This window comes from Myotis yumanensis, unplaced genomic scaffold (assembly GCF_028538775.1).
Source record: "Myotis yumanensis isolate MYYU_CA2020_CCGP unplaced genomic scaffold, mMyoYum1.0.hap1 SCAF_10, whole genome shotgun sequence".
NCBI classification, from domain to species: domain Eukaryota; kingdom Metazoa; phylum Chordata; class Mammalia; order Chiroptera; family Vespertilionidae; genus Myotis; species Myotis yumanensis.
Window position 1 is genome coordinate 58015263 of NW_027223761.1, and position 20370 is coordinate 58035632.

Below are 20370 nucleotides of genomic sequence, written 5' to 3' on the forward strand. Positions count from 1 at the left end.
CACGCTGGCTGGAAGCAGATGAACTCTCTGTTGGTCCCAAAGCAATGCCTGGGTCCTCTCTGCCACTATCTAACAATGCTCATTCAGGCATTCAAAATGTACTGAGAGCCCACTGCGGGCCAGACACTCAGGCGGGCCTTAAGGATAGAAAGGTGACCAGGATACATGAGGTGCCTGCCGTGATGGAGCTCAAATGCAAAAAGTGCCTCAGTTTCCCCATCTGCTAAATGAAGGTGCTGGACCAAGTTCCTCTGAGGCTCCTTCTGATTTTAAAGTGCTACGGTTGTACAATCGGAGTTAAGCCCTGGTTGGCCGGATGTGTCTGTGTGGCAAGGGCTGGCACAGCCTCTGGGCCTCGGTACCCACATCTCTAAAGCAAACAGGTGACATGGGGAAAAGTCCCCATTACCTTGTGCAGGCACAGGGGGAGGTTTCCAGCGTCGCCCTGCAAGGAGTCCATCTGCTGAACGGCAGCCCAACAGTAAGAATCCACGAAGGCAGCCTGACGCCAGGAGAAAGAACTTGGGGAGAAACAGCTTATCTGTGTACCTAAGAAACAAAAACAGATTGTTCCAGGTGAATGGAAGTGCAGGGTCTGGACCCCTCCCCCACCCCACCCGCCTCTCCCTCCTGCCTCCGGTTTCCAGTGTGAGCTAAGTTGGGGAGCACCACACAGGTGTAAGGGCAGAGCTGAACCAAATGCCCACGTGCGTGGTAAAGCTGAGTATTTGAAGGTTTTTGGGGCCAACACTGGTCATGACAGCAGCTTGCACGCAGGTGGGGGAAAACTCTTAAAAGAAGTAAAACCACCATAAAAAGAAAAAGCGAGCAGGAAAAGAACCAGAACCAAAAATGTACGGAGGAAACCTGCATAGAGTTGGTTCCCTTTGGGGTGAGGGATGAGAGAAAGGAGGGGGACGATAGGGTGGGGGCGGGGCAGGGAGGAGGAGAGTCAGTGCAGACAAGTAGACTAGAAAGGAAGGCCTCTTGGAACAAAGAAACAAAGAACTTTTAGCCCGAGGAAGAGAAGGCTGATGGGACATTTGGCAATACTTTGCCTGATGACAAATCAGCAGCTTTCCATCTCCTCTAACAAAAAAGGCGCAGGCTGAAACTGCAGCCCAAGTGTTCACATTTGGAAGGCAGATGCTCCGGAAGGCAAGCCTCCAGGCAGGGAGATGGGTGCTGGATGGGGAGTCAGGAGAGCTGGGTCCTGCTTGCTGTTACCTTGCTCTTCTGGGAGCTCAGAACTTAGTCCTCTCCTCTGCAAACTGGGACTACATCACTCTGCAAATGCTACCACTCCCAACTACCTGAAGACTCTTCACGCTCCCCGAGGGCCTGTGTGCCCCTGACTCACACAGGCCACGTGGGAAATTGGCAGAGACTTTTGGGGTGCAGGGCTGAGGCCGTGTCCCCCCTCCTTGACAGCAGGCACAGCACCTGGCACTGAGCCTCTCCTGGCAGCGCCTAGCCCAGCCGTGCTTCCCTGTCCCATCAGCACACTTAGGAGCCTGGGTGTGTCACAGGCACAGGGACCAGCTGCTGAGGCCAAGAGCAGGCACACGCTTGTCCACATCCTGTGCGGCGGGAGAGGAAGTGCTGATGTTAGCTGCACTGAAACCTAACTCTGCCACTCACAGCTGCATGACCTAGGGTCACCTAGCCTCCCAAAGCCAACGATCTCCAAAAGGGCGATGGCATTAATGTCTACCTTCTTAGTGTAGTGCCTGGTTCCCAGTAATAAGCATTATACTCTTCTACCCGAAGTAACTAGTGCATTCTGTTACAGCTTTACAGGTGGGGGCATGCCCACCTTTCTCTCTTCCCTCCCTACAGAGAGGGGACAGGGATGGTGAGAAGACACTGAACTGAATTTCCCTACTCCCCAGGGCATAAAAAGCCTAGAAGGGTCACTTTTCCCTGGGGAGGGGGTGGCCTTTATAGCTGTGACAGGAGAGGGCAGTGATGGGGATGTTGTCCAGAGAATAGATTCTTGTGGTGGCGGAAGGGGCAATGGGCAAGGCCCTGAGCATCCCTTCTTCTTCTTCGGTGCCTTTATGTCCACAGGCGTTGATAAAGGAACTCTCAGGAAGAGCCCGTGGAGATCACTGTGGAAAGTCAGGTGCCACTGGAACATGCCTGTAATACCTGCTAGGAATGGCTTACGTATGAGTTGGGGGTAGGTAAGGTATTTCAGGTCCCTTCCAACTCTCTCATCCCAATAAACTTGAGTTCTCACATTTTACAAGAACAGAGCAGTCAGGACAGCACAGAACCATGGGGCTAATGTCACACTGCTCTCCCATCAGCAGGACTTTGTCAAAAGCTTCCCGTGTGGCCCCACCCACCAAGACAACCTGAGGATTATGACCGAGGCACAGAGGGACGGGCAGGCTCAGGTTACACATGGGTGGGTCCTGGCAAGTCACTTGCTTGGCAACATCTGTTCAAATATTTTTTCATGAAAATGGACAATGCTGTTAGGATTTCATGAGAACCTGTCTGGCCCATGTGTTCCTTAGGTATTGTTCTGTTAGTACACGTAGCCAACATATAGTAACGTTCTTTCTATTGGAAAATGTGCTTCAAGTTCTGTCTTGGGACCTCAGGGGCCTACACCAAGGCGGTGGTAGAAACTGCTGGAGCATAAATAACTAAACTTTTTATTTCAAAGCGTTTGCAAAAGAGCAAGAAAGGAAATATAACTGAGGCACAAGAGACAGAGATGAGGATGCACTGAGCTCACAAGTCAATGTCCTTCATCTGGAATAGAAGGCCAGAGGAAAAGATAGCGGGCAACCAATATTCATAGGACACCAAGCAGCTCTTAAATCATCACCTCATTTAAACCTCACAACCAAGTTGAAAAAGAGAGAAAGAGGGAGAGGGAGATGGATAAAGAGATCCATGTTATTTTCATTTTATCCTGGAGGAAACCAAAACTCAAAGTAGTTCAGTAATCCCCCCCCGAAACCTAGAAAATGGTAGCCCCAGAATTTGAAACTGTGTCCAATTCTCATTCTCTTAGAACCCTCCTCCAATAAGGCCATGCTGAAGGAGGTCCTAGGAGCCAGGCCCAGCTAGAGTTGGGACGGTTTGAACAAATAGTTCCTCCAAGTGACAAGAACAGGCAGAGCTTCCTGGGAAGGGTCGAGGACCAATCTGGGGAACTAGACCAAGCTCCAGGTATTGGGTATTCCCAGGCCAGAAATGGGAAACAAAGGAAGTCAAGAGCCAGGCAGGTGCAGAAGCCAAACTGGGAGTGAAGAACTGGAGTAAAGGAAGGGGCAAAACAAGAGGGTGTAAGGGGACGAGCATGCGCTGAGTGCTGCAGCCCCACACCTTCACCCAGGGCATGACAGCTCAGCCTGGCTTAAAGGCACCCGTGTCGGGGTGCTCAGCTGTTGCCATGGGGCTAGGATGCTTGGGTCCTGGACCATCCCGCTCCATCTCCAAATATACTCCCATATCCTTTTATCCCACTTTTCAAAATAATATCGAAAGGTGCACTGGTGTTTTACATTTTGCCTAGTAACCTTCCCATAAGGAAAGTTTCCAGATTCCCCCTGGATTACTCATCCTAAAGCTCAGTTCTAATCCTGACATTCCCTTGGCTCAGCTTTTTTCACGGGTTCTCCTTTGCGCAGCATATAAATCCAAACTGATGCTCCAATCCAACCCAATTATTGCTGCAGCTTGCACAGGCCTGATTCGTTCCTAACGCTGAGCCTCTCCTCACAGTGTTCCCTCTGCCCGGGGCCCTCTCTCCAATACTTGTTCGTTAAGTCAATGCCCCTCCACGTCCACCTCCATGGCTCATCTTTCAAAACCCACCTCAGATGGTCACCTTCACCATGAAGCTTCTTCCCCAATGAGTTCCCAGAGCCCTTTAAAGCCATCAGAGACACGCAGATAATCACCTTCAACCATGCTGAATAAACATGCAGGTGTGTCTCATCTCCTCTAGTAAGATCTCAACTCTTGGCCGGTAGAGTTGACAGAGAATCAATCAATCTCTCTCTCCGCCCCCCCCCCGCCCCCATCATATAAATAACACCTGTCTGGTATTTTAAACATTTCAAAGTAGTACTAATATAAAGACTGTCTCAATGTTCAAGTATCCCTGTTTGATAGCCAAGAAAACAGCCCCCTGACCCACAGTGATCTGAGGGCCTGAGGGCCAGAGTCCCACACTCTGCCTCCACCCTGCTGTGTGTTGGCTGAATGAGCACTGATTCCTAGGGGCAGCTCTAGTGAGATATGCACTGCCCTTACAACTGTAGAGAAAGAACGAAGAGTCTCAGGTTTATACAGGGAACAGAGAACACCACTTTCCCCTGGCTGAGAGTGCAGAGGGAGCTGTGGGCTTTACCCTCATGTGTCTGGCCAGATATTATGAAAGACCACAAGGAGGAAACATGTGTTCATGGGCACTGTGGAAGCAGCGACAACATCTGCTAAGTAAGTAACCCAACCACAGACACCCTCCCTGCCCCCTCTTCTTGGACTTGGCTTGGAGCCCAGGGCGCCCAGGTGAGGGTCACACCTTCTCCCTGAGTGGCAGCCCAGGCAGCCTACACCGGTAGCAGCTGGTGGAGAACTCGAGGCTGCACAGGGCCAGAGCCAGAAAGGGCAAGCCTGCACAGTGGTTTCTCAATGGCACCCACACAGCTTGTGCAAGGCCCTCTCGGTTCCCAGTCCAACCTTGAAGAGGGACTTTGGCCTAGTTACCTATGGTCCCGCTCCCTTGAACAGGCTTTCATTTCACTCTTATGCATCACTAACCCCCATCTGAGGGGCTGTAAGTTCTGAGCAAGCCCCCTGTTCCCCTGACAAACACCCACTCCCAGGTGTTGTGTGAGAATGTTCCCGGTATTTGCTTCTGCATTTATATGCTACCTACAACTGTGAGGTGGCACAGGGCTCAGGCCTCTTGAGGAGTTAAGAAAACCACAAGTTTAACAAAAATAAAAACACAAATAGAAGGATCTAGGTAACTGTCTGGGAGAACTTTAGAGGACCTTTCAAAAAGAAGAGATTTAAAGCTGAAATAACAGATACACTGGAAAAAGTGAAGAGGCAGTAGAAGGCAAGCACAGAGAACTATCCCCTTGTGCAGGGGTGGGCAAACTTTTTGACTCGAGGGCCACAATGGGTTCTTAAACTGGACCGGAGGGCCGGAACAAAAGCATGGATGGAGTGTTTGTGTGAACTAATATAAATTCAAAGTAAACATCATTACATAAAAGGGTATGGTCTTTTTTTTTTTAGTTTTATTCATTTCAAACAGGTCGGATCCGGCCCGCAGGCCGTAGTTTGCCCACGGCTGCCCTTGTGTGTACTTTTAGCCCCATTTTAAAGATGAGGCACTGAAATCACGTGGCTAGCAGTTGTAGAACTGGTTATCATCCTGGGTGTCTGTCTTCACCTTCCAACACAAGAGAGAGGAGACATAGAGCACAGGTTGTTGACAAAGGTTGAGTCATAGGTGGTGGAAAGAGAAAGGAGGAGACAGGAGAGTTTCTTTGAGGGGAACAGTAGACCCTGGGGTTGCTGTTCTTAGGTAAAAAGTAAAACTAGAGTAAAATAATGATGATATCAATTATAATCATTACTATCTATATAGCTTCTTAAAATTTACAAAATATTTTTATTTTGCAAAACAAAAACTCGGTTTAAATTCAAAGTAATATAAATTATATTCACACACATTTATTTATTTGTTAGTTTAATTATTTATTATTTATTTATATCATACTACAACCTAGAAAGTACTGAACTTAAAAATTCTGGCTCATTTTAAGGTTGCCCAAAAAACGGAAAACGATTATAAACTCTCAAGTTCAATGAGAATAATCACATAAAGAAGACCATGAATGTGCAGAAGAGAGAAAGAGAGGGTGGTGGTCAGATCTTAAACACAGAACAGTGCACCCACGGGACAAAACAGGCCTCGGTCTTTTTAAAGTACCTTTGACCCCAACATGATAAAACCGGATGGCCCACAGGGTCTGCCCCAAAGGACTCTACCTTGCCGAATACTCCGAGCTCCCAGCTATCATAAACTGCAGCAACATTCTAAGAATCTCAGAACATCTTCTCTTTCTTAAGAAGGTGCCAAGGAACACCTTTCCATTTACTAGGTGGGATGCTGTCTGATTCATGAATTGTTCAATAAAGCCAATTAGAGCTTTACACTGAAAAGAAAAAAGAGCCACATTTCTCCCCTTTCCCCTCCCCATCAGAATTCCACCCAGACCAGCTTTTAAACCCAAGCAACTAAATATATCCCGGAAGTCCCAAACTGTCCATTACTACCTTCGTTTTTGCAGGAACTGACCCCAAGGCACACATGAGTTTTAAACCGGCACAAAAAGATAAGTACTCTCTGTAGCCCAAACAAAAGGAAACTTAACTGAAATGATAGTCTTCTTTTCCTTCAAACCAAAATGACTCACCAGAGCTCTTGTGTCCACAGCCAAGCCTGACTGTTAAAGAGAAGCCAACCAGGGCTAACATCTGCTCCTTTGCTAAGATGGACATCATCAAATGTAAACTTCTAAACAAGTTCCAAGAAGTCCCCAGACACTTCACTACCCACCCACATTGTACAGGGCAATAGACAACTGCTCAGGATTTCAGAACTGTTTTCCCCTCTGGGTCTAACACGCTAGATAAAGGCCCCCTCAGTGCACACTGCTCTCACTCATGAGGAGGGAATATAAGCCTGTACTGACCGACCACATGGTCCAGGATGTGTGACCACAGGGAACATGCAACCAAGCTGGTGAGCCTCAGATGGAACCTACAAGGCTCCTTTAATTAAATCAAGAATGATGATGCCCTAGCTGGTTTGGCTCAGTGGATAGAGCATTGGCCTGAGGATTGAAAGGTCCCAGGTTCGATTCCGGTCAAGGGCATATGCCTGGGTTATGGGCTCAACCCCCAGTAGGGGGCGTGTGGGAGGCAGCCGATCAATGGTTCTCACCATAGATGTTTCTATCTCTCTTTCCCTCTCCCCTTCCTCTCTGAAATCAATAAAATATAAAAAGTTACATTTTTTTAAAAAAATGATGGCATAAACAATCTAATATTATATAGCTTGCTAAGTGTAAGAGGGGAAAGCGAAAAGAAAGTTGGACTGAGACGACAGCCCCAAGGAATCACGAAGCTGGATTATACCCAGAAGGAGAGGCGAGAGAACTCAGGAGCGGTGTGAGGGGTTTCTTTCCTCTGGTGGAGAGCCCAGTCCCTTAGCTCAGCCAGGAGTCTAAACCACACAAAAGAAGAACTTGTATAAACCCAATGTAAAACCTAACAGTTGCTGAAACCGGTTTGGCTCAGTGGATAGAGCGTCGGCCTGCGGACTGAAAGGTCCCAGGTTCGATTCCGGTCAAGGGCATGTACCTGGGTTGCGGGCACATCCCCAGTGGGAGATATGCAGGAGGCAGCTGATCGATGTTTCTCTCCCATCGATGTTTCTAACTATCTATGTCTCTCCCTTCCTCTCTGTGAAAAATCAATAAAATATATTTAAAAAAAAAACTTAACAGTTGCCCAGTGAATAAAATTTTCATAACTTGGGTACCAGAGGAAGAAAGACATATACAACCTCAATGTTCTACTAAACATGCAAAAAATTACTCGGTGGCCAGAACCGGTTTGGCTCAGTGGATAGAGCGTCAGCCTGCAGACTCAAGGGTCCCGGGTTCGATTCCGGTCAAGGGCATGTGCCTTGGTTGCGGGCACATCCCCAGTGGGGGGCGTGCAGGAGGCAGCTGATCAATGTTTCTCTCTCATTGATGTTTCTGGCTCTCTATCCCTCTCTCTTCCTCTCTGTAAAAAATCAATAAAATACATTTTAAAAAAAATTACTCGGTGTATCTAAATATTATTTCATTTTAAAAAATTTTTGTCCTCTGAGATTAACTCAAACATACAGAAAATAATGTAACAGATATCTAGGAGTTTAGAACAATATGGACATTTTGCTGTAGTTACCTCATCTCTTTTTAAAACATGTTATTTTTTATTTTTTTCAGACCTACAAAAATGTTACAAGAATATTACAATGCCATGCAACCATAAAAAAGAGGAAATCTTCCATTTGCATAAACACAGATGGACGAGGAGGGCATTATGGGTAACTGAAATAAGACAGAGGAAAACAAACAGTGCATGATCTCACTTATATGTTTTAGCTAATAAAACAGACCTCTTAGAAACAGGGAACAGATTGGTGGCTGCCAGAGATGGGAGGTAGAGGGTGAAGGAATGAGCGAAAGTGGTCAAAAGTCACAAACTTCCAGTTCCAAGAAAAGTAAGTCATGGGATGTAAGGTGCAACATGGTGTACAATAGGTTGTATATTTGAAAGCTGCTAAGAGAGTAGATCTTAAAAGTTCTCATCACACACACAAAAATTATAATCATATGAGGTGAGGGGTGTTAGCTAAAGTTATAGTGGCAATCATTTCACAAGTAATACATATGTCAAATCTTTATGCTGTACACCTTAAACTTACACAACGTTATATGTCAATTATATCTCAACAAAACGTAAAGAAAAAATAAGTAAAAGTTGCAAACCTGCATAAAACACAGTATCTTTAAAAAAGACTATTTCAATGAAATGCCATACACTCTGGAATTTAGATTCAACCACTATCAACATTCTGCCACATGTCCTCTCTCTATGCATAGGCATAGGTAATATACACATTCTTTTCTTTTTCTGAACCACTTGAGAGTAAGTTGCAAAGATCATAACCCTTTACTCTCAGAGTGTGTATTTCTAAGAACAAGACATTCTCTTCTATAACCCAATGCAATCACAAAATTAGAAAAATCTGATACAATATTGTAATCTATGTTCAGATTTCCCCCACTATCTTTTGAAGCCATTATTTTTCACTGTGGTTGCAAAATGAAGATTTTCCAACTTTATCCTTCCCTCTATATTTATTAGTTGGCATCCTATACAATAAAAGCCTAATATGCAAATCAGCCGAACGGCAGAATGACCTGTCACTATGATGCGCACTGACCACCAGGGGGCAGACACTCAATGTAAGAGCTGCCCCCAACCCGCAGGCCCCAGGCTAGCCAAGGCGGGTGCCAGCAGGGGCCCCCGCAATTGCCCCACTGGTTGCCCCACAGAGGGAGGCGACCAGCAGCAGTGGCAGGGGGAGGGGGTGCAGCGAGCAGGCCATGCCAGGCCCACCAAGGTGGGTGATAGCAGGGGGGGCCCCCTGATCACCCCATAGATCAGCCCTGATCACCTGCCAGGCCTAGGGACCCTAACCGTGCATGCACCGGGCCTCTAGTTTTACTATAAGGAGGAATTTCCCCTCCCCTGCAATTGTTTTTTAGTATCAATATGGACTCTCAGTCTCTTGTTTCTCAATACATTATAATCCATTACTGTTGTGCATCTGGATTCTCACGCTGTGTCAAAGTATATCCTGTGTCCTTCCGATAGGCCCCCCTCATCCACACTTCCTGGCACAAGATGTTCTGGGCTTCTCTTATAGTCTCTCTGCCCCAGCCCTGCCATTCGCCATTTCTCCAAGGAGCCCTCAGTTCCCTTTAGTGGGTAATAAAAGTTTAAAACCAAGATGCTAGATGCACTCATGACTACTGCTCCCAGGCCCTTTCAGAAGACACAGCTAGGAAATCAGTGTGTGTGTGTGTGTGTGTGTGTGTGTGTGTGTTTGTGTTTATACTGAAATTTTTATTCCAATCCAACACCACTGGGTTCTTCCTTGTTATTCCTATTCCATGATTGTATCGTCCTTCTTTTACAGTGAGAACTCCAGCATCATAGTAAAGTTACTCATTTGCTCAATCCTAAAATCCACACAAAATAATTTTAAAAGCAAAGACATCTTCTGATTTTCACTTTAAAAGGTTTACACTGGCGTCTTCTCTGAGGAAACAGCAAATGGCAGATAGCACAGTGCTGTGGAAGGGCGCCTGGCCCCCGGTCCCGGAATGGGAGGCCGCAGCAGCTTCCATGGAGGATCTAGCAGCCACACAGGGCTGAAGTCCAGGCTGGTCGGGGCCAGGGACAAGTCTGTAGAGCTCACAGAGGCAAGGTTGAGCACAAGGAGTGGACCCCTGTCACCAAGCTAGGCCGCCTGGTCAAGGCATAAAGATCGAGTCCCTAGAGGAGATCTACTGCCGGAAGCCGGTCCATCCTTGCTGCTTGACACAGTCGCTGCAGGAAAGAAACATCTGCACAGCATATGTTTCAAGGGACCTGGCATATATAGCATATTGTTCTTAATATGTTTGCTCCCTTTAGTGCCATGTGTTTTAACCAAGGTCACCTCTCTGAGAAAGGTTGTTTCCCCAGGTGGGGATTTTTCCCTGAGGTTAGGGAGGGGATACAACCCCTTAATTAAGTGCCAGGCGGGTAGTTAAGCTACATAATCTTTACTCCCTGGAATGGAGATAAGAAACGCCCTAACTTTTGTAATAGAAATTGACAGGATTAATATCAGCTGGTATAAATACAGATGTAACAAGACAATAAACATCAGATCCTCATCAGCTCCTAACCAGAACTCCGACCAGAACTTTCGCTGGAGATCCTGGCTAGAGGTCCTGACTAGGCTGCTGATCAACTGAAGGCTGTCTTCGTGTCATTCCTTCTTCACCGACTCCGTCCACACCTTTGGGGACCCCTGGAACCGCTGGGATTGGACCCCAGCAACGGACCCGCTGGGATTGGACCCCAGCAATCTACCCCTTCTCCCTGCCCATCAAGGAATGTGAGGTCACTGACCTTTTACCTGGGGGCACCCCTCAAGGACAAGGTTTTGAAGATCTTGCTGGTGCAAAAGCAGACATATGGACCCAGTTCAAGGCATCTGTTGGCATTAGGAACTATAATGGACATGCTGTCTGGGTGTTAAGTGCTCAAAGGGAGCAGCCACTGCCATCTGTGGGGCCACCATCCTGGCCAAGCTCTCTACTGTCTTGTGCAGCGAGGCTACTGGGGGAACAAGATCAACAAGCCCCATACCAGCCCTTGCAAGGTGACCAGCCGCTGTGGCTCTGTGCTGGTGCACCTCATCCCCACCACAGAGGACTGGCATCGTCTCAGCCCCTGTGCCCAAGGTGCTGCTGCTGATGGCGGGTATCCATGACTGCTACACCTCGGCCAGGGGCAGCACTGCCACCCGGGGCAACTTCGCCAAGGCCACCTTTGATGACTCCAAGGCCTACAGCCTTCTCACCTGTGACCTCTGGAAAGAGACCATGTTCACCAAGTCTCCCTCTCAGACATTCACTGACCATCTCGTAAAGACCCCACCAGAGGTTCTGCACAGAGGACCCAGGCTCCGGCTGTGGCCACCACATAATTTTATGCAAGAGAAATAAATAAAGTGTATTTAGCCTGTTAAAAAAATAAAATAAACAAAAAGTTCACACTGGATGTTATGTCAATAACTGGCCCTTTGGGTTAAGAATAAGAAGCAGAGACCAGTTAGGAACCTATTGTAATTGTCCAGGTGAGGGATCATATGAAGAAACAGTCACAGCACACGTCTGTCTGAAGTTTCTTCCATCACCTCTAGGTCCTAGCCTGGTCCAGGCCAAAGACTCTGGTTCCATGAAATGAAGATGAATGCAAAAGGTCAGATGGAAAGTAGAAGGGAAATCAACACAAATAACTCTACTATAATACTATTTATGTGGGTGTGTGTGTTTTTTTTTTTAATGTCGTGCTCTGGAGAAGCACTAAAATTAACAAAATTTATGGATATTATAGGATTAGGGCATATCATGCAAAATCTCTGCAGATTTTATTAATTAAAAAATTTTAATGTGGACATTATTACAGGTGTCCCCTCCCCCTTCTGCAGACTTTGAACCTAGAACACTAACCAAACAGCAACAATCCTGATGAAAACATACTAGTGGGATAAAGGGGTGTGATAAGGAAGGGGTTGAAGCTGCTGTGTAAGGCACACAAAAAATAAAATAAAATAAGAAATGCACGAAGACCAGAGAGCACTTCCGAAACAGGGCACGTGAACAAACGGAGCCAAGAGGAAGAGCCTGGGGTGAGCGGGCACTGTGTGCCTGCCACACTCCTCTGCAGCTTGCTTCATCCAGATCCTCTTACTTGGTGGCACAAACCGTTCACACGCTGGGGGAAAAAGGCTTATGAGCATCTGTGACTCCCACATTATCCTGGTATTCCCCTATGGCAGGGGTGGGGAACCTCTTTTCTGCCAAGGGCCATTCAGATATTTATAACATCATTCGTGGGCCATACAACATTATAAACTTAACAATTAGCCTGCTCTATTTGGTTAAACATTTAATGAACTCACCCCTAATGCCTTGGCAGGGCCTGACCAAATGATTTCACCGACCTTATATGGCCTGAGGGCCAGATGTTCCTCATCCCTGCCCTATGTGCTGATAACAGAAGCTACTTCCCATCACAGAATCACCTGCTGAAGGAGAACACTTGTCATTTACTAACGACTACGACTGGATAGGCATTAGTTAGATGCTTTCACTCAGTCCACTAAAAGAACCCGTCAGGGTACCAGTCATCATATTTAGTCCCATTTGTCAGATGAGGAAATAGAGGTTCAGAGAGATTAACTCCCAAAGTCGGACAGGTAACATTTGGTATAGGTACGATACAATCTCACGCGTGTGGCCCTACTCTTTCCCCAATGTGATGATGCCCTGGGAATGAGTGACAGGGCATGGAGGCAGGGTCGGAGTGGAGAAGGATAGGCACTGTGGGATGCAAGGCCTGTCAGTAACACACGAAGCAGAAGGAGAGGACCAGCCTCAATCTCCTCAGAAGCCTGGTCCTGAGCTCTAGGCCCAAAGTTCACTTTCATAAAAGTGTCATCAAAAACCACAGAGCCAACAAGGGCAGCCCCATGTGGTCACTGGCTGGTGTGTGAAGACCTAGCCCAGAGCACCTAGTGCTGTTCTGTGTGGAGGCAGACAGACTGTTGGCAGGGTGGCCGGGACTGCAAGCATGGAGTTAGTTCACCCAGTAGGGGTGGAGGCTGGGCCCATGAAAGAAAGGACCAGAAAGAATAAACTACATAATCAAAAATGTCACAGCAGGAATCTGACATGTGCGAGCTGGGAAACAGGTCCTTGCGGCAACTGGTCATACTTCCACCATTGGTCTTAGTTTCTGCATTGTAAGAGGGGAAGCGGGAAGCTGGGCACCATCCCAAAACGAACATGAGATATTGGATGTTGCACCCCCGCAAAGGGGGAGGGGGGCAGCTTAAGAAAAAAATTAAATCATCTAATGCCAAGGGGCAACTAATAGACATGTTTGAGTATAAAAATTACTGTCCAGGTGATCTTCACTGACATAGAAGCCTAATCTGTGTTAAAAAAAATATATAAAAGTCCAGTTAGATATGGGGAAGGAATTTCAGCCTAAAGGAAAATAATTAGGTCATCTATAAAAAGAGGCTCTGGAATTTTTATTCCTGAATATTGTTTTTAAAAGATCCCATTATAGCCAATAGGCATTGGGTTTTCCCTTTCACTTGCTAGCAAGTTACTTAGCCTCTTTGAACCTAATTTGCTCATTTGTAAAACTCCATAGAATTCCTATAAGAATTAAAAGAAATGTTGGCCACCGTGTCAGCACACAGTAAGAACTCAATCCATGGTAGCTATTATTTTTTTAATTATTTAAAAATATTTTTTTATTGATTTCAGAGAAGAAGGGAGAGGGAAAGAGGGATAGAAACATCAATGAAGAGAGAGAATCATCGGTCGCTGCCTCCTACGTGGTAGGGGAACAAGCCTGCAACCTGGGCATGTGCCCTTGACAGGAAATGAACCTGGGACCCTTCAGTCTGCCCGCCAATGCTCTATCCACTGAGCCAAACCAGCTAGGGCAAGGGTAGCTATTACTTTTATTTCTATGTGACAGATACCATGATGAACATTGGAGATACAAAGATATAGGGTTCCTCTGTCACATCCTGTATTATTTTCTTTCTTTTTTAAAATCCTCACCTGATGATATGTTTCCATTGATTTTTAGATAGAGAGGAAGGGAGGGAAAGCGAAACATCAATGCAAAAAAAAAAAAAAAATCTACTGGTTGCCTCCCCCACACACCCCAATTGGGGAATCAAACCTGCAACTTGGGTATGTACCCTGACTGGGAATTGAACCTATGACCTTTCGGTGTAAGGACGACAATCCAACCAACTGAACCACATGAGACAGGGCTCCCGTATTATTTTCTTAGTGCACTATAATTATTCCAATTTCACCTGCACTTACTGGTTTACTAGTCTTATCTTCTACAACTCTTGAACATACAGCTGGCCTTGGATAGCTAGGATCTTAGATTTAATGGGGTCACAGCCTGAAATTAGACCCAACTTTGTTAAGTCCTTTTGTATCATCTCTCCCTCAAAGATGCCTTTTGTGACAAAAAAAAAGGGGCCACATGCTAAAGCCGACAAACTCAAGAGAGGCCTGAACGGTGGGTGTTACAAACACAGAGACTGAAAGTAACCTCACAGGATGGTCTCAACATAAAAATTCCCCAACTAAATGCCAGTAATGGCAGGTAGTCACGGCATAGGCCAGTATCTTCCTTGACAAAGGTCAATCTTTATCTTAATTGAGCATGTCTACCTGCTGCATTTAAGATAATATACCTTTGAAATGTCAGCATAATCTCCTTCTCCACATCCCAAAGGCACAGTCTCCTGCCAGAACGGGAAACCACAAACTCCTTCGTTGTTATCTTATTGCCCAAATACCATTCTGTGCTGTAAATATTAATCATTAACTATCCTGTACTCACCAGTATCAAAGAAGTATGTTTTTCCTCTTTATTTTTTATCTAGTCTCAGAGAGTTCCCTTCTTTGCTTTCTCTTGTTTCCCTAATATACCACCAATGGGTTTCATGTATTCCCCCCCGCCCCCCGCCACCTTACTTCTCCTCCTTTGATTAAAATGTATAAAATAAACTGTAAAATTGCCATTCTTTGGAGCATTTTCTCATTCAATTGAGATTTTGCTTCTCAGCAACTGTCATCATTTTGGCTCAAATAAACTCTTATAAGACTTTTTCTTAGGCTGAACGTTCTTTCTCTGACACTTTTAACAGCTAGCTTTTGTAGTTCCTGCAACAAAGAAACCCTATTTGTAGGAGGAGGCCTTGAGCATCTAAATTCAGTACTGAGTCAATGACTAGTGACTCCAATAAAGTGAAAAGAACTTCAAATGACTATTCCCATTATTTAGACTGTTCATGCAAACACAAAGACATTCTAAAGTGACCATCAGGGTTTCACATGATCATCAGAGCTGGTATTTAAGGCCATAGGACCTCTGTGCCAGCAGCTTACCAGAGGGACCCAAGGACCCGGCCCTCCCCAAGGGCTCTGTTTTTTTCTGCACTATTATGGTACCAAAAAAGCACAGATGTCCTACCTGACGCACTCAGAACTCAGTGGTGTTGAACTCAACCCCAACGACATTCACTGGGTACCGCCTATGTACATGGTACCTCATGGGAAATGGGGGATTCAAGAGAGAGAAGGCAGGGCCCCTGTCTTCCGAAAGCTTACAGTCCAGTGGAAGCCAAGAAATAAACCACTAATGTTATGGACAAAAAAAATTACCTGGGGGTAATGGCTGAGCCAGGGTGGATGTTCATATTCGAAGGGAGGAAAGCACCCAGGATAGGCAAATAGCACAAATAAAGACTTGGAACTTTAGAGTGACAGCACGTTATGAAGGGAGCAGACTTTGCGTCTGGAACAGAGTCCAGCTGGGATTGGATAAAGGACGCCCTGGGACAACACGCTGGGAAGTCCAGACTGGATTCTGTAATAATGGCAAGGACAGCCTGGCGGGGCGGGGCAGAGCAGGGGAAGCGGGGGTTGGGGAGGCAGGGGGGCTGTGGTTTAATGTCCCCAGGTCTGCAATCCTTGCAGCCCTGGTCCTGATGACCTGCAGAGACTGCAGTGCTGAACTGGGGGTCGGGCTGGCCGTGACTCTAACAGACCAGGCACCCCCTCCAGGGTCAGGTGAATAGGCAGAGCACAGAGGACCTTCAGGGCAGTGAAAATACTCTGACACCAAATGATGGATACATGTCATTATGCTTTTTTCCAAACCCACAGACTGTATGACTGGTGGAGGATGTTGATCATGGAGAAGGCTATGCATGTGTGGGGGCAGGAATTACATGGCAAATCTATGTAGCTTCCCCTCAATTTTGCTGTGAACCTAAAACTGCTCTAAAAAAGTCTTACACACACACACACACACACACACACACACTCACTCCCTCACAGAGTAGCTGTTAATGTTGGTCCTAAGGAAGGAGGGAGGAAGGCATTAGAAACGACTGCCTAAGTGCAAGGTGAGTAGCAACATCTCCCTCAGGACCAACCCCTCCAACTGTTCACCTCCAGGGCCCAGGTCAGGCCCCCCGGAGCTGCAGCTTTGCCCAGCCCCTCAACAGACAGGGCTTCCTGCTCTGCCAGGTGATGAGAGCCAATTGTGAGACCCACCTAGGACCTGGCTCCCACACTGGACCTGGCTCATTCCCACCAGACACAGCCTTCTTCCTCAGCGTCCACTGTGCCAGGCCAGGCTTCAGCAGTGTCCATAGAGCCCCAGAGCAGAGCTGCTGGATGTGACCAGCTCGGGTCCTTCCCAAGTCAGTTCGAGCATCCTGGGACAAACGGGAGGCATCAGGCATCCCCACAACAGCTCCTGATAAACTTTGATGAAATACTTGCCCCATATGGAGTACCATGGTGGAGACCAAAATATATATGACAGTCCTGTCCCAAAGTGCACAGAGTTAATAAGCCTGAAATTAACTGCAGTAACCCCTCCCTAATCTCCCCACATCTCCAATCCATTGTCAAAGTATCTGGGGTGAGATTTTATTTATTTTTTAAAAATATATTTTATTGATTTTTTATAGAGAGGAAAGGAGAGAGATAGAGAGAGTTAGAAACATCGATGAGAGAAACATCGATCAGCTGCCTCCTGCACATCTCCCACTGGGGATGTGCCCGCAGCCCAGGCACATGCCCTTGACCGGAATCGAACCCGGGACCCTTCAGTCCGCAGGCTGACGCTCTATCCACTGAGCCAAACCGGTTTTGGCACTGGGGTGAGATTTTAAAATGCATATCTGATTATGCCACTTATAGCCAAAGCCCTCTGACTGCTCTGGATAAATCCTAAAATCCAAATCCCACAGGGCCCTCCATGATCGGGCCCCTGCCCATCTCTCCAATCTCTTTATACCAAACATGTCAAACTCAAAGGCTAACACAGGCTAAATACACAAGGCATGCGGCCCACAGGCCACAGGTTTGGCATGCTTGCTTTATCGCTCTTCCCCTTGCCCAACAGGTCCCCGTAACACCAATCCTGTTCTGTTTTTCCAAGAAACCACATCTGAGGCTTCTTGGATGCTGATGGATAACTCGGCCCAAATGCTGTTTCCTCAGAAAGCCACCCCAGCGCCTCTGACTGGACAAGCCTCCTGCCACGGTGCTTGTTCCAAAGCACTTACAGCCAGAACTCTACAATATTGGGAAGCCACCTCTCCTGCCAGGGTACAAGCTCCCAGGACCATGTCCACCTTCCTCACTGATGGGGTCTGGTGCACAGCACAGCGCTCACGGAGCGAGTGCCAAATGAATGAGGACAGGAGTGAATGGAGACCAAAGGTGAACAAGAGTCATCACAGTAAGACGGGGCATGAAGCAGTCTACCAGAATGCAGGCTACTGGAGAGCATCTAATAACTTAATTTTAGTCCCGTGTCCGCATGTTACAAGGGATGAAGCTGAATCTAAGGTGAGATGCCTTCTGCTCACACATGCTCCACACAGCTGTTCCACACTATTAATAGTGTCCTTAGCGTGTTCCTATAATTCTTCCAAGTGCGTATTTTCCTGTTCTGGTTTTCATCTCAATGTGTGCAACAAAGGAAACACACTAATAACATGGAGGCTTAGGGTGTTTAGACACTTAAAAGGAGTAAAACCTTAAGAAGAAGAGTGTCAAGACCATCAGCCCCTGGACGCTCCTCCCTCTAAGGGACCCTGGAGAGAGGAAGGGAGGCAAGTCACAGTTGCCATCACCCGGACTCAACCTGGCCGAGCCTCCAAGTGCCCGTGGGAAGAACTCCTGAACCTGAGTGAGAACTGGAGGGAAGCCTGAGGTCTCTGTCACAGCTTGGGTGGCTGCTCACCATATTCCTTCAGGCTGTAGAAGCTCAGTGCACACCAGTTTCAGCGTCACCAGCATGTATGGGCTATGAACCATGTGTCGGGTCCACTTCCATATATTATCCCATTTCACAGGTATCATTACCTCTTTGCAGAAGAGAACCTAGTGCTGTCAGAGAGGAAAGGTGAAACTCAGCAAGCCCGGGTAGAGCTGAGCAAGAACTCTCTGAAAAGTAAACTGTCCACCGGAGCGACCAGGCTTTTTGAAAACTTTGACAACCCTTACATTCCATCAGGAGATGCGAAGCAGATGTTCACATTTATTTATTTATTTCTCTGTTTGTTTAATATATATTTTTATTGATTTCAGAGAGGGAGGGAGAAGAAGAAAGAGAAACATAAATGATGAGAGAATCATTGATGGGCTGCCTCCTAAACACCCAACACGGGATCGAGCCCACAAGTTGGGCATATGCCCTGACCGGGAATCGAACCATGACCTCCTGGTTCACCGGTCGATGCTCAACCACTGAGCCACTCTGGTCGGGCCACATGGTAACGTTTTAAAAAAAGATTTTTTAAAAGGTATCTTTACATTTCTGAATAAAAATGGTATTTGCTGGTTTTGCTAGTTGACTCAATTTAAACAGGAAACAGAGGGCTCCGAATGAAACAACTTCTTTTAACCTTTAGTTTTAAAAAAAGGTGAAAAGAGGTAATTAAGATATACTTGGGCAGGGGTATATTTCATAAATTAATGGCAACCAGCTAAGACCTGACAGTCTCTCTGGGATCAAACCGCCCAGACCAAGGCACTAGTAAGCAGCCTGGAGAGAAAGAGCAGCCCGCAGAACACTGCTGTGTTACCGCAGGAGCCCAGGACTATAAACTGAAACAGTGAGATGCCATTTCCATCATAAAAATGATACTGACTGCTGACAGCGGTGTGAACTGATATTCCGGAGGGCAATGAGAAGCACCTTTTAAACCAGGGGTCCTCAAACTACAGCCCGAGGGCCACATGCAAATACAAATATTATATTTGTTCCCGTTTTGTTTTTTTACTTCAAAATAAGATATGTGCAGTGTGCATAGGAATTTGTTCATAGTTTGTTTTTTTAAACTATAGTCCAGCCCTCCAACGGTCTGAGGGACAGTGAACTGGCCCCCTGTTTAAAAAGTTTGAGGACCCCTGTAAACTGAAATGTGCACACCTGTTGACCCTCTAACTGTAAACTCCACCCTCAAGTTTGACCGCAGAGTAATGGCTCTCAAAGTGTGCTCTGGAACCGCAGAGTCTTTTAGGAGGTTCATAACCTTAAACCTATTTCCACGATAATACGGGGTTGTTATTTGCCTTCTTATCCTTATTCTCTCGTTAGTGCATACAGGGGAATTTTCAGAGGCTGCTGACATGGGTTATCGCCACAAAATGAATGAGAAGCAAATAGGAGAAGGCAGTGGTCTTCTGTTAAGTTAAAAATTAAGGAGATCCCTTAGACCAAGATGGCGGCGTAGGTAAACACCGGAGACCGCTGCCGCAAACAACCATTTCAAAAATACAACTAAAAGACGGAACGGACATCACCCAGAACCACAGGAAGGCTGGCTGAAGAGAGACTCTACAACTAGAAGGAAAGAGAACAGCAAATCGAGGCTCAGAGGCGGCGCAGTGTGGAAAATACAAAGGTACCGAGGTGCGCGCGCAAAGCGGGCTGGTGGCTGAGGGCGCGGTTGTCGTTTTCTGTCGGGAGTGAGTCTCAGACTCTGGGCTCCAGGTCCGGGCGAGTCTCTAGGGACCCAGACTCAAACGGGAGAAGCGGGATTATCCGGCATCAGTTGGAACCTGAGGGCAGCTTTCTCTCCGAGGTTTGCAGCGGCTGCCGGGGTTCTGAGAAGCAGAGCCTCTGGGAACGGGACTGAGCGCAGTCATAACTGCTCCCTCCGCCCTGTTGATCCCGCCCCGCCCAAACCCTGCGCACAGCCATTTGCCGATCGCCTCAGGCAAAGGCTGGATTAGCGCCTCCCCAGAAGGCAGACGTTTTCCAGACAGCTGATTCCTATAGCCAGTCGGCCTGGTGGTCAAATCCCTCTAGTGTTAACTACAGCAATTAAGGCTTGGCTAGAACAAG

At 46.8% G+C, this 20370-nt stretch overlaps 1 protein-coding gene and 1 pseudogene across 1 annotated transcript in view; one reads left to right on the forward strand and one right to left on the reverse strand.

Annotated features, from left to right (window-relative positions):
* PANX1 (pannexin 1) overlaps positions 1 to 20370 on the reverse strand; it is a 55119-nt gene that overhangs the window by 24829 nt on the left and 9920 nt on the right. The window contains exon 2 of the mRNA XM_070425850.1: positions 410 to 549. Coding sequence (XP_070281951.1) covers positions 410 to 549 — 140 coding nt within the window. The remainder of the gene's footprint in view (positions 1 to 409; positions 550 to 20370) is intronic.
* Positions 8125 to 11371, forward strand: LOC139017631 (small ribosomal subunit protein uS5 pseudogene; annotated as a pseudogene).